The sequence below is a fragment of the Sinohyriopsis cumingii genome, chromosome 13, assembly GCF_028554795.1.
Source record: "Sinohyriopsis cumingii isolate HCF-2022 chromosome 13, ASM2855479v2, whole genome shotgun sequence".
In the NCBI taxonomy this organism is placed as follows: domain Eukaryota; kingdom Metazoa; phylum Mollusca; class Bivalvia; order Unionida; family Unionidae; genus Sinohyriopsis; species Sinohyriopsis cumingii.
Window position 1 is genome coordinate 1,778,971 of NC_142973.1, and position 13,525 is coordinate 1,792,495.

At 37.1% G+C, this 13,525-nt stretch overlaps 1 protein-coding gene across 2 annotated transcripts in view; it reads right to left on the bottom strand.

The window, feature by feature from the left end:
* Positions 1-13,525, bottom strand: part of LOC149784842 (inactive serine/threonine-protein kinase ULK4-like) — a 132,543-nt gene that overhangs the window by 35,911 nt on the left and 83,107 nt on the right. For both annotated transcript variants that reach the window (XM_089978407.1, XM_089978406.1), the window contains exons 23-24: positions 6,681-6,827; positions 4,551-4,689 (exon numbers count right to left, since the gene is read on the bottom strand). In XM_089978407.1, coding sequence (XP_089834533.1) covers positions 4,551-4,689; positions 6,681-6,827 — 286 coding nt within the window. The remainder of the gene's footprint in view (positions 1-4,550; positions 4,690-6,680; positions 6,828-13,525) is intronic.

The following is a 13,525-nucleotide window of genomic DNA, read 5'->3' on the forward strand; positions in this document are numbered from 1 at the left end:
GGAAATAATGTACATTAAATAATACATCAAACCCACCTGAAATAGTACACATTATTACACCCAACTATCTGGAAATAGTGTACATTAAATAATACACCAAACCCACCTGAAATAGTACACATTATTACACCCAACTATCTGGAAATAGTGTACATTAAATAATACATCAAACCCACCTGAAATAGTACACATTATTACACCCAACTATCTGGAAATAGTGTACATTAAATAATACACCAAACCCATCTGAAATAGTACACATTATTATACCTAACCCATCTGGAAATAGTGTACATTAAATAATACACCAAACCCACCTGAAATAGTACACATTATTACACCCAACTATCTGGAAATAGTGTACATTAAATAATACACCAAACCCACCTGAAATAGTACACATTATTATACCTAACCCATCTGGAAATAGTGTACATTAAATAATACACCAAACCCATCTGAAATAGTACACATTATTATACCTAACCCATCTGGAAATAGTGTACATTAAATAATACACCAAACCCACCTGAAATAGTACACATTATTATACCTAACCCATCTGGAAATAGTGTACATTAAATAATACACCACACCCATCTGAAATAGTACACATTATTATACCTAACCCATCTGGAAATAGTGTACATTAAATAATACACCAAACCCATCTGAAATAGTACACATTATTATACCTAACCCATCTGGAAATAGTGCAAACTCTTATTTTATGTAAACCACTGGGAAATAGTGCACTTTAACTAATATACTAACCCATTCTTGGAGTCTAGGTGCATTTGGTAAAATTGGTTCTTTTGTACGATTCAAGTGCTTTATATTCATTCTGCACTTAACTTGAATACTAATTATATTTTAAAGAAAAATAAGTTTCTACAATAATATGCCTAATCAATCATACAGTAATTCACAAGGAATCGTTCTGTGTTGGCTCAAATCCAACTCTACTAAGCCACAAAAGAAAGGCAAACAAGGTCTTTTTGCCTATTTTAGCACTACAAGTGTCAGGAAATCATCCACTTACTGAGATGGAAATCAGATTGAGTTTCTTCCCTTGGATCGAGGTAGTGACACCAAATCCCGTATTCATCCAGCAGGGATGAAACCATGGATAGGGTTTGGGACAAAGTGTCCATATTAAAACTGAGTACTGGTAAGTATTCTTGAATAAACACATTTTATTTTCAATGAGAGAAACACATTATGTATCTACTCCTTATTTAAAAGTACTGTTTAGGCACTTGCTGGCCATGGTTGACCTTGAGCTGGTGATGGGAATCCCAGCCAGTTATATTGGCATCCATGCAAAGTGGGAATCCCAGCCAGTTATATTGGCGTCCATGCAAAGTGGGATTTCCTGAGGTTGATCCTTAAGTGGGATGTCTGTCATATGCCATGAGAGGTTCTTCCAATTTATTGTTAAGAAGGAACCTTGAGTAATCCAAAACAATGATCATGTGATATAATATGCAAGGTTTCAATCATCATGGAGACAGAAGGATCAGCTCCAAGTGGTACAAAATGAGGAGATTCATGATTACACTCAAAGACCCAAGTGGTGAAGTAATTTGAAGGCAGAAATTTACTCTCCAAATGGACAGAAGACACCACGGAGACAATCTCCAAGGTGTGTTGGTGAGGAAGGCAAACTTGACTTTGTGAGGGTTTTTTCCATGCCCATGCTGGAATGGACTAATTTGCCTTGTTGATAAGAAATCTGAGGTCAGGAAAGAGAGAGTAATGAATTTATGTCTTTGTGAAAAAGCTGCCAATTTTGTGATCCATCATCCAGATATGTTGATGTCAGGAATGTGGTTGTTGTTGTTGTTGTAGGGTTTAACGCCATTTTTCAGTACAAGATAGGCAATACATGGCGGCCAGTATAACTGGTGGAGGAAGAACCCTGGAAAACCCAGGGAAGAACCACCGACCCACAAGAAACTACTGACAGGCTTTCCCACGTACCTATGCTAGCTGAGCCTTGGACTTGAACCCACGCAGACTCAAGAATTTGGAGATGGTCCAAAAGTTTGAATTAGACAGAAAGGGTGTGGAGATGGTCCTAAAGTGTGAATTAGACTGAAAAGGTGTGGAGATGGTCCTAAAGTGTGAATTAGACTGAAAGGGTGTGGAGATGGTCCTAAAGTGTGAAATAGACTGAAAGGGTGTGGAGATGGTCCTAAAGTGTGAAATAGACTGAAAGGCTGTGCAGATAGTCCTAAAGTGTGAATTAGACTGAAAGGGTGTGGAGAGGGTCCTAAAGTGTGAAATAGACTGAAAGGGTGTGGAGATGGTCCTAAAGTGTGAAATAGACTGAAAGGGTGTGCAGATGGTCCTAAAGTGTGAAATAGACTGAAAGGGTATGCAGATGGTCCTAAAGTGTGAATTAGACTGAAAGGGTGTGGAGATGGATGGTCCTAAAGTGTGAATTAGACAGAAAGGGTGTGAAGATGGTCCTAAAGTGTGAATTAGACTGAAAGGGTGTGGAGATGGTCCTAAAGTGTGAAATGGACTGAAAGGGTGTGGAGATGGTCCTAAAGTGTGAAATAGACAGAAAGGATGTGGAGATGGTCCTAAAGTGTGAATTAGACAGAAAGGGTGTGGAGATGGTCCTAAAGTGTGAATTAGACAGAAAGGGTGTGGAGATGGTCCCAAAGTGTGAATTAGACTGAAAGGGTGTGGACATGGTCCTAAAGTGTGAATTAGACTGAAAGGGTGTGGAGATGGTCCTAAAGTGTGAATTAGACTGAAAGAGTGTGGAGATGGTCCTAAAGTGTGAATTAGACAAAGGGTGTGGAGATGGTCCTAAAGTGTGAATTAGACTGAAAGGGTGTGGAGATGGTCCTAAAGTGTGAATTAGACTGAAAGGGTGTGGAGATGGTCCTAAAGTGTGAATTAGACTGAAAGGGTGTGGAGATGGTCCTAAAGTGTGAATTAGACTGAAAGGGTGTGGAGATGGTCCTAAAGTGTGAATTAGACTGAAAGGGTGTGGAGATGGTCCTAAAGTGTGAATTAGACTGAAAGGGTGTGGAGATGGATGATCCTAAAGTGTGAATTAGACTGAAACGGTGTGGAGATGGTCCTAAAGTGTGAATTAGACTGAAAGGGTGTGGAGATGGTCCTAAAGTGTGAATAAGACTGAAAGGGTGTGGAGATGGTCCTAAAGTGTGAATTAGACTGAAAGGGTGTGGAGATGGATGATCCTAAAGTGTGAATTAGACTGAAAGGGTGTGGAGATGGATGGTCCTAAAGTGTGAATTAGACTGAAAGGGTGTGGAGATGGATGGTCCTAAAGTGTGAATTAGACTGAAAGGGTGTGGAGATGGTCCTAAAGTGTGAATTAGACTGAAAGGATGTGGAGATGGATGGTCCTAAAGTGTGAAATAGACTGAAAGGGTGTGGAGATGGTCCTAAAGTGTGAATTAGACTGAAAGGGTGTGGAGATGGTCCTAAAGTGTGAAATAGACTGAAAGGGTGTGGAGATGGTCCTAAAGTGTGAAATAGACAGAAAGGGTGTGGAGATGGTCCTAAAGTGTGAATTAGACTGAAAGGGTGTGGAGATGGTCCTAAAGTGTGAATTAGACTGAAAGGGTGTGGAGATGGTCCTAAAGTGTGAATTAGACTGAAAGGGTGTGGAGATGGTCCTAAAGTGTGAATTAGACTGAAAGGGTGTGGAGATGGTCCTAAAGTGTAAATTAGACAGAATGGGTGTGGAGATGGTCCTAAAGTGTGAACTGGACTGAAAGAGTGTGGAGATGGTCCTAAAGTGTAAATTAGACAGAATGGGTGTGGAGATGGTCCTAAAGTGTAAATTAGACTGAAAGGGTGTGGAGATGGTCCTAAAGTGTGAAATAGACTGAAAGGGTGTGGAGATGGTCCTAAAGTGTGAACTGGACTGAAAGGGTGTGGAGATGGTTGAAAAGTGTGAATTAGACTGAAAGGCGGTGGAGATGGTCCTAAAGTGTAAATTAGACAGAATGGGTGTGGAGATGGTCCTAAAGTGTGAAATAGACTGAAAGGGTGTGGAGATGGTCCTCAAGTGTAAATTAGACAGAATGGGTGTGGAGATGAGTACATTAATGCATACTGATGACATTACTACATACTGAAGACATTGCTGCTTACTGAGGACATTGTTACATACTGATGACATTGCTGCATGCTGAGGACAGTACTACATACTGAGGACATTACTACATACTGAGGACATTACTACATACCGAAGACATTGCTACATACCGAGGACATTGCTACATACCGAGGACATTGCTACATTGCTACATACCGAGGACATTGCTACATACCGAGGACATTGCTACATACTGAGGACATTGCTACATACCGAGGACATTGCTACATACCGAGGACATTGCTACATACTGAGGACATTGCTACATACTGAGGACATTGATACATACCGAGGACATTGATACATACCAAGGACATTGCTACATACTGAGGACATTGATACATACCAAGGACATTGCTACATACTGAGGACATTCCTACATACTGAGGACATTACTACATACTGAGGCAGCAACTGTTCTCCTATGATAATATGAAGTTTCTTGGTGTCCACTTTGGTGTCTGTGCCAGACACTGTCTCCTGGGTCAGGAACGCTGAAGCTATCTCAGAGAACAGACGTAATGACATGGCTCTTGTGTCACCTGAAATATACAATTTGTGAATAATTGTTTTAATGTTAGTTCAATGGAATGTTGTGCTAACCACCTTCAAACTTCTTTTATTATAAGATTTATGATGAAAAAGAATGTTGCTGTAGAGTAAAAGGGGTTGAGATCAAAGTCATCTCAAGCCTGCTTGCTAAAATGTTGGATTGTGGGGTAAGCCCATCATCAGCAGAAAGGTTTCTAAAATAGAAGTATGTTGAATATGTTTTAAATAAAATTTGGGGTCAGTCTTATAATAAAACATGGAATTATAACAAAAGAATTATGGTACAGCTACAGCTTACACTGGTTTCCATGGAAATGAAGTAACTGAATCTAACACACATTAAACACATGATTTTAAATGCAGCAAATGCTGGTACTCATTTACATCTGGCTAATCTGCAGTAAGAAAGGTTAAGTGTCTTGCTTGAAGGGACCAAAACAATAGCCATGGTAGGATTCAAAACAAAAACCATCTGCTTAAAGGGACCAAAGCAAAAGCCATGGTAGGATTCAAAACAAAAACCGTCTGCTTAAAGGGACCAAAGCAAAAGCCATGGTAGGATTCAAAACAAAAACTGTCTACTTAAAGGGACCAAAGCAATAGCCATGGTAGGATTCAAAACAAAAACTGTCTGATCCTAAATCCACAATAATACTGGGTTACAATAACCTTTTTTTTATTAGAAAATCAAGACTGCATAAATTAATGTATTTTCATGGACATCATTTATCAATGACCTTAAGAAACTGTATTGTTTAGATTTGTATTTAAATATATAAATGCCTCTGATATAAATAACATTCATTAAAAAGACAGTTGCTAATGGAAGTTTTGGTTTGTTGCAATAACAATATCCACAACAATAGACCCTTAAAGGGTTTAACACTCAAATAGTCAAAATTAGAATTTGCAAAGAAATTCACAAGACATTTCTCATTTTCTTGTTTTTAATTGCTGAGTATTTAAATCATCTATTTCATTCTTGAGAAATGCCAAAATACAAAATTTGTTTGAGTTATGTTTAAGAGATAAAGGGCAGTACAGAAGTATTGTTGTGGCCTTTGACTTTCAACCTGCTATCAATGAACTTGTCAGGCAATATCCATATGCTAAAAATGCTGTTACAGTATTTAAATTTAAAATACCTACATTTTTTTAAAACAGGTAATGGTATCATTAGAGGTATTCATTATATATATCCACAAATAGTGTTTGATAAAATCCATTCGTGCTTTTTGTGTTATCATAGGATTCAAAACAAAAACTGTCATGCTGCCATTAGAGATGAAAATTCAAGTTAGGACCTTAGACCCTGAGATCAATATAAGAGTACTGACTATGAACAAGTTTACTAAAAAAACAACAAAATAAACTGAAGAAATCTTTCTTCATAATGTATGAACAAACTTATAGGTCAAACAAGGGCAATAACTCAGTCAAAACAGAAATAGAACTTGATCATCTTTGGTAAATTTGGCTGAATAACATGTTTCTTTCAAATGTTACCCAGCTAAACCAAAATTCATGATGAACATGGAAACACAGAACGGCCTACAAAGCAGACAAATTTTCATGGAATAGATGTAGACTGAACAAACCTGTATACCAATCTGACTCAACTTGATGAAGCCCTCCAAAAATTAGCACAAACAAAATTGATGACGGAAGGTCAAGCTTCTAAAAAGCAGGGGCCACAACTGTGCCAAATATTTATGTGAAAAAGGTCACAACTGTGCCAAATATTTATGTGAAAAAGGTCACAACTGAGCTTTATCAAGGTCTTTTTCATACAGAGCTACATTCCAAATTCTGGTTCCAGTCTTCAAATGTTGTGGAATGTAAACAGAATTGGTTATGTACTGGCATGCAGGCATACATACATATAGGAAATGTGCATGTACAGAATGGAAGGATATGGGAACTCAATATGCCCCCTGAAGAGAATATGCAAATAAGTAAAAGTCACATTTAAAAAATTTACCATTCTGGCTGGCCACCAGAGCGGCAAGTGTAGGCAATATGGCTGACATTACAACCTGACTGTACTCCATCAGCAAAGCAGGATGTTGAGAAATTCCCTCTACCACAGACATCACTGTGTTGACAAACTCAGGGGTTGATATTGCAGCTGAAATGAGAAACATGTTGACATTACTAACTTCTAACATTTTTGCTGGTAGCATGGATTTTTTTGTAATCCAACATGGTGGAATGAAGGACCAGTCATTCATATTACTGTATACATGCCTTAATACATAATTAACTTGGACTTCTGACTTCTTTAGAAAAGAATTTAATACCTAGAGAAAATATATAAATGTACACAAATATAATCAATGATAATAAGGAAGTATGAGGTACTGAATTTACATGTACAGAAAAAATGGCAGTGACCAACAAACGTGCCAGCTGGTCTGCACCCAAAAATATTTGAGAAGAAACATATTGTTAATAAAGTCCTCCTTTCCTTTGCACCTTATCTTTACCTGTAATTATGCTATCAGACAGCTGTGGAGAATAATAAATTCTCTAAATTTTGTAAAGTTTTATTAAATAATTTTTGTATACAAAACCAAATCTAAAAATATTAAAATTTTCTACTGCATGAAAATTTGCATAATTTTAATAGAAAAAAATCTAATTACCAAAAATTATAAGTAAAAATATTTTTTTAAATAATTATATAAAAATATGTACAAAAATATAACATTATTCTGTGATTTTCCACACATATTTTATTAATTTTTTCACACATACTATTAATTACAGGATAAACATGTAATTCAAATTTTCTGAAATACCTAACAAATTTAAATTTTCAGTAAAACAAATATTTGTTTGTACAAATATACTGATGATAAAAGTAATTTTGATTTTATATGGATTTAAGGTGTACTAAAAATCAAAGAGTGCAAAGTTATAAAACAATACAGTATTACTGACAAAAGGCTGGTGTAAAAAGGATTACAGATACTGGGGACTTCAGTATTTAATTTAATATCTGTGTAAAAAGGATTACAGATACTGGGGACTAAAGTATTTAATTTCATATCTGTGTAAAAAAGGATTACAGATAGCTAATGACTTCAGTATTTAATTTCATATCTCCTAGCAAATGAGATAATTAAACTGTCCTCTTTGTAAAACATGCTACAGCAGCAGCAAAATGTCATGTGTAAATAATATTTCATTCATAAATGCTTTTCAACCAATCAGAATGCTACAAGATTATTTGGATTATTATTACTGCCACATCTGAAGCCATTTGTCAAAAATTAATAGCCAATTTTATTCACTGCAATTATCATTAATACAGCAAAAATTATTCTCAACAGCAACCAAAATCTAGCTTGTCTTGTTCTGTTTATACTTTTTACTGCATATTTTACTTGTTTTTGTTCCTTCTACATATACATTCAAATACTGTAGTATTTTTCAGACATCTAATATACAAGTCATCTCAATGGGAGTCAAAATATTGTAGTATTTTTCACATCCAATATACAAGTTATCTCAATGGGAGTCAAAATACTGTAGTATTTTTCACACATCTAATATATGTCATCTCAATGGAAGTCAAAATACTGTAGTATTTTTCAGACATCTAATATACAAGTCATCTCAATGGGAGTCAAAATATTGTAGTATTTTTCACATCCAACATACAAGTTATCTCAATGGGAGTCAAAATACTGTAGTATTTTTCACACATCTAATATATGTCATCTCAATGGGAGTCAAAATCATCATCACACTAAATCATGTACAACTATATGTACTCACTTATGCCAGGTCCAACTACAAACTACACAGACCCATATTTGCCATCACATAATGCGCTGGCAGATCTGTGTCTCTGCAGTTTGTTAGGCAAAATCAGTAGGGCAAACAACATACACCCTGATCTGTTGGTGCATCATGCAATGACCGATCAGGGTTTGTGTTGCTTGAAGTTGGACCTAACTTATTAGTAAGTATATATGGTATGCCAAATCTTAAAATATGTTGCAGTAAAACATTTTTAAAATGAACTGATCAGTACCTTGAACTACACTGTTGTTTTCATAACTTGTTAACTCAAGTTCTTGTGCAGAAATTAAACTGATAACGGACAGATGGACAGTTTTTTCGGGAGTTTTCTTTGTTTTAATGGTACTTTTAACACGTTATATCATGCCAATGAAATGGGAGCTAGTGACTTGTACCAATCACACAGCGGCAGCCAACAGGATGGCCTGGGCAGGTAATGAAACCATGACATTTAGATATCAAGTCTGACACTCCAATGTGTTGATTGGCCGTAAATATTATAGCATAATATGTTCAACCTTAAATAGGTATATTTAAACAAAGATCAATGTTAAGTAAACACTCTACTGTTTAATTTTTAGTTCCATGTCCTCTCTCTCTTGCGTAAAAAATGGATAGAAAATTAGAAGATGTTAAGAGTTAAATATCATCATTAAATATATAGCTGTTTACTGTGTTAGTAACTACTGTACATAAACGCTGATATACATTTTTATAGAGGAAAAAACAACAACACAAGTATATGTTTTAATGGTTTTACATAAACACTGATATACATTTTTACAGAGAAAAAAACAAAACACAAGTATATGTTTAAATGGTTTTACATAAACGCTGATATATATTTTTATTGAGAAAAAAAACAAGTAAATTTTTTAATGGTTATATCAAAATTTTAAAAAATGTACAAATTGGTAAAAGAATGCATGAAAATGTATTCTAGTAAACAGAATAACTATCAAAAGTATGAAAAATTAGCATCCTATAAAAACAGAATGACTACCAAAAGCATGAAAAATCAGCATATTAGCAAACAGAGTGACTACCAATAGCATGACAATGTAGTATCCTAGTAACAAAATGACTACCAATAGCATGAAAAATTAGCATATTAGCAAACAGTGACTACCAATAGCATGACAATGTAGTATCCTAGCAAACAAAATGACTACCAATAGCTCGAAAAATTTGCATCCTATAAAATTAGAATGACTACCAAAAGCATGAAAAATTAGCACACTAGCAAACAGACTGACTACCAGTAGCATGAAAATTTAGCATCCTAGCTAAATAGTATATAAATTCATTATTCTTAAAATTAATTTGCAATGTTGTACAAAACAGACCACCTTGTGTACCTGTGTTTACTTAATACATGCAGAGTGAAAGTAGGAATCAAGTTTCACACTGCCATCAAGTGTATTTCATAAAACAAAACACTATAAAGGCAGTCAATAAAAACAAAAATCTAAGATCTAATTTTGCATAAATTAAAAAAATAACTGGCATTCCAAAAAAAACAAAAAAAACATAAACCTTCAGGTTTGGAAACCAAAATGAACATAATTTAACTCTATTTCAAAAATGTAAATGTAAATGAATTTATCAGAAATGCTGAATTGGTGATTAAAATACTATTGTTCTTATTTGATTGACTCAGTAAAATATATATTACTTATATAACTTCAGAAATGTTCTCTATGTTTACAAATATTGTAAATCGGACCAGAAAATGTGTCCATACACCATGTATACCCATATTAATATCATGAAATTCAAGTTCTAAGCTAGAGCTTCATAAAAGCTGCCAGAAAACATTGAAGAAAAGAAGAAAAAAATCAGTCTATTACTTGAACCTATGAACTCTAAATATAAAATCCCATATAAAACTTGCCAGAAAACATTTTTTTTAAAAATTATAACTTGACCCATGCATTCTAAATATAAAGTACCATATAAAATTTGCCAGAATTTTTTTTTTTTAAATCATAACTTGACCAATGTGTTCTAAATATAAAGTATCATATAAAATTTGGCAGAAATTTTTTTAAAAATTCAAATCAAATTACTTGACGTATGCATTCAAAATATAAAGCCTCATATCAAATTTGATTTAAATCTTTCAAATCCTTCAAAACTTAATGTGGAAAGGGAAAGTTCTATGTCAAAAGTAGGCTCTTAGTCAAATTTTACCAGGAAAAGTAATTTAGAAAAAATATAAATTGTGCTTCTTTGAGAAATTCACATTCACATTAGGAAATAAACTCTGCTACCTCTCAAATCCAGCAATCCCAGAAATAAAATTTTTATCTTTCCTGTGGGAACCTATACTTAGCTACAAAGCCCGGTTATGTCATTAGGACCATGGAACCAGCTGATCTGAACTGTGATAGGTCAGGTCCACTGAAATGGCATGCAACTCACTCACCCTGCATGCCAGGGCTACATCTATCAGAAAGCATGAGATAGTTCAGGTCCACTGACAGGGCATGCAGCTCACTCACCCTATATTCCAGGGCTACATCTATCAGAAAGCATAATATAGTTCAGGTCCACTGACAGGGCATGCAGCTCACTCACCCTGCATGCCAGGGCTACATCTATCAGAAAGCATGAGATAGTTCAGGTCCACTGACAGGGCATGCAGCTCACTCACCCTATATTCCAGGGCTACATCTATCAGAAAGCATAATATAGTTCAGGTCCACTGACAGGGCATGCAGCTCACTCACCCTGCATGCCAGGGCTACATCTATCAGAAAGCATGAGATAGTTCAGGTCCACTGACAGGGCATGCAGCTCACTCACCCTATATTCCAGGGCTACATCTATCAGAAAGCATAATATAGTTCAGGTCCACTGACAGGGCATGCAGCTCACTCACCCTGCATGCCAGGGCTACATCTATCAGAAAGCATGAGATAGTTCAGGTCCACTGACAGGGCATGCAGCTCACTCACCCTATATTCCAGGGCTACATCTATCAGAAAGCATAATATAGTTCAGGTCCACTGACAGGGCATGCAGCTCACTCACCCTGCATGCCAGGGCTACATCTATCAGAAAGCATGAGATAGTTCAGGTCCACTGACAGGGCATGCAGCTCACTCACCCTATATTCCAGGGCTACATCTATCAGAAAGCATAATATAGTTCAGGTCCACTGACAGGGCATGCAGCTCACTCACCCTGCATGCCAGGGCTACATCTATCAGAAAGCATGAGATAGTTCAGGTCCACTGACAGGGCATGCAGCTCACTCACCCTATATTCCAGGGCTACATCTATCAGAAAGCATAATATAGCTCAGGTCCACTGACAGGGCATGCAGCTCACTCACCCTGCATGCCAGGGCTACATCTATCAGAAAGCATGAGATAGTTCAGGTCCACTGACAGGGCATGCAGCTCACTCACCCTATATTCCAGGGCTACATCTATCAGAAAGCATAATATAGTTCAGGTCCACTGACAGGGCATGCAGCTCACTCACCCTGCATGCCAGGGCTACATCTATCAGAAAGCATGAGATAGTTCAGGTCCACTGACAGGGCATGCAGCTCACTCACCCTATATTCCAGGGCTACATCTATCAGAAAGCATAATATAGTTCAGGTCCACTGACAGGGCATGCAGCTCACTCACCCTGCATGCCAGGGCTACATCTATCAGAAAGCATGAGATAGTTCAGGTCCACTGACAGGGCATGCAGCTCACTCACCCTATATTCCAGGGCTACATCTATCAGAAAGCATAATATAGCTCAGGTCCACTGACAGGGCATGCAGCTCACTCACCCTGCATGCCAGGGCTACATCTATCAGAAAGCATGAGATAGTTGAGGTCCACTGAAAGGGCATGCCAGGGCTACAGCTATTAGAAAGCATGTTTTGTATGATGGCAGCTTCAGTGACGTTCTGGCTAAAGGTTCAAACTGATCTGTGTTGAGCAATGTCAAAACCCACAAAGATTTCATCTAGCAAATGGTGAGAGATTTTGGTCTATTCCACTAAAATATAGCCAGCATGTCTGAAAGATCCTTACTCTGACTAATTCCCATCTATCATGATGCCTGAAAGTGTCAGAGATCATGAAGTGGTAGCCTTTGACAGTAATTGGGGCTAACATTTTCTTCTCAAAATGATAGAGAAAAGAGCTAACTGCAGGCAGGGGTGAACACCAGCAACTGTGGCTGTTTTTTAAGCAGGTTGGGCTTCAGCAGGATTTTCCTGGGGACATATATTACTAGATTAAGCACATCATTCACCAAGGACTTGTCCCACATGATAGGGGCTATTAGATTTACAAGGACTTGTCTCACATGATAGGGGCTATTAGATTTACTTTGCCATTCTGACCCCTGAATTTCATGGTTGCAAAAAAAAAAAGATCTATCATCAGGATTTCACAAAAGAATGCAAATCAGCTGAAAGACCGATGGATGAACAGACCACTCGATGTGAAGAGTCTACAGCAGGATGTCTATATTCTGCTGCAGTGGAAAGTCAGCAATGCTTAATGAAAGGCTTCGGGAAAAAAGAAACCCTGTTTCCTATCCTCCCTACTAAACTGCCTCCAGAACTGAGTAGCATGTTACTGACTGAAATTCAACTGAGATTGAAACTGTTGCTGTTGTAGTGTTCAGCCTCCTTCCTCTCTATCTGCTGACAGTGGGCTCTCCACTGCAGCTGAGACTGATTCAGTTTAAGTGATGAAACTGGTGACATGGCAAGCTGGAGACAAGGCAAGCTGGAGAGGCAGTTCTTGTACTGCCTGCTTCTGAATATCCTTAATTCTAAAGCCAAATAGCAATGTCGTACAAAAAAAACAGAGAAGAGAATGCCAAGGAATGATACAACTTCAGTAAAGATGAATGGAGATGGGCACCTTGCCAAAACTGTCAGGGCATTAGCCATCAAGTGGTAGGCAGCCCTGTTAACTACCTTAGCTATGCAGGCCACAGACTCCCATGCATGATCACTGCACAATTTTTTGGCAAGGTAAAAAAGTTCCTAGT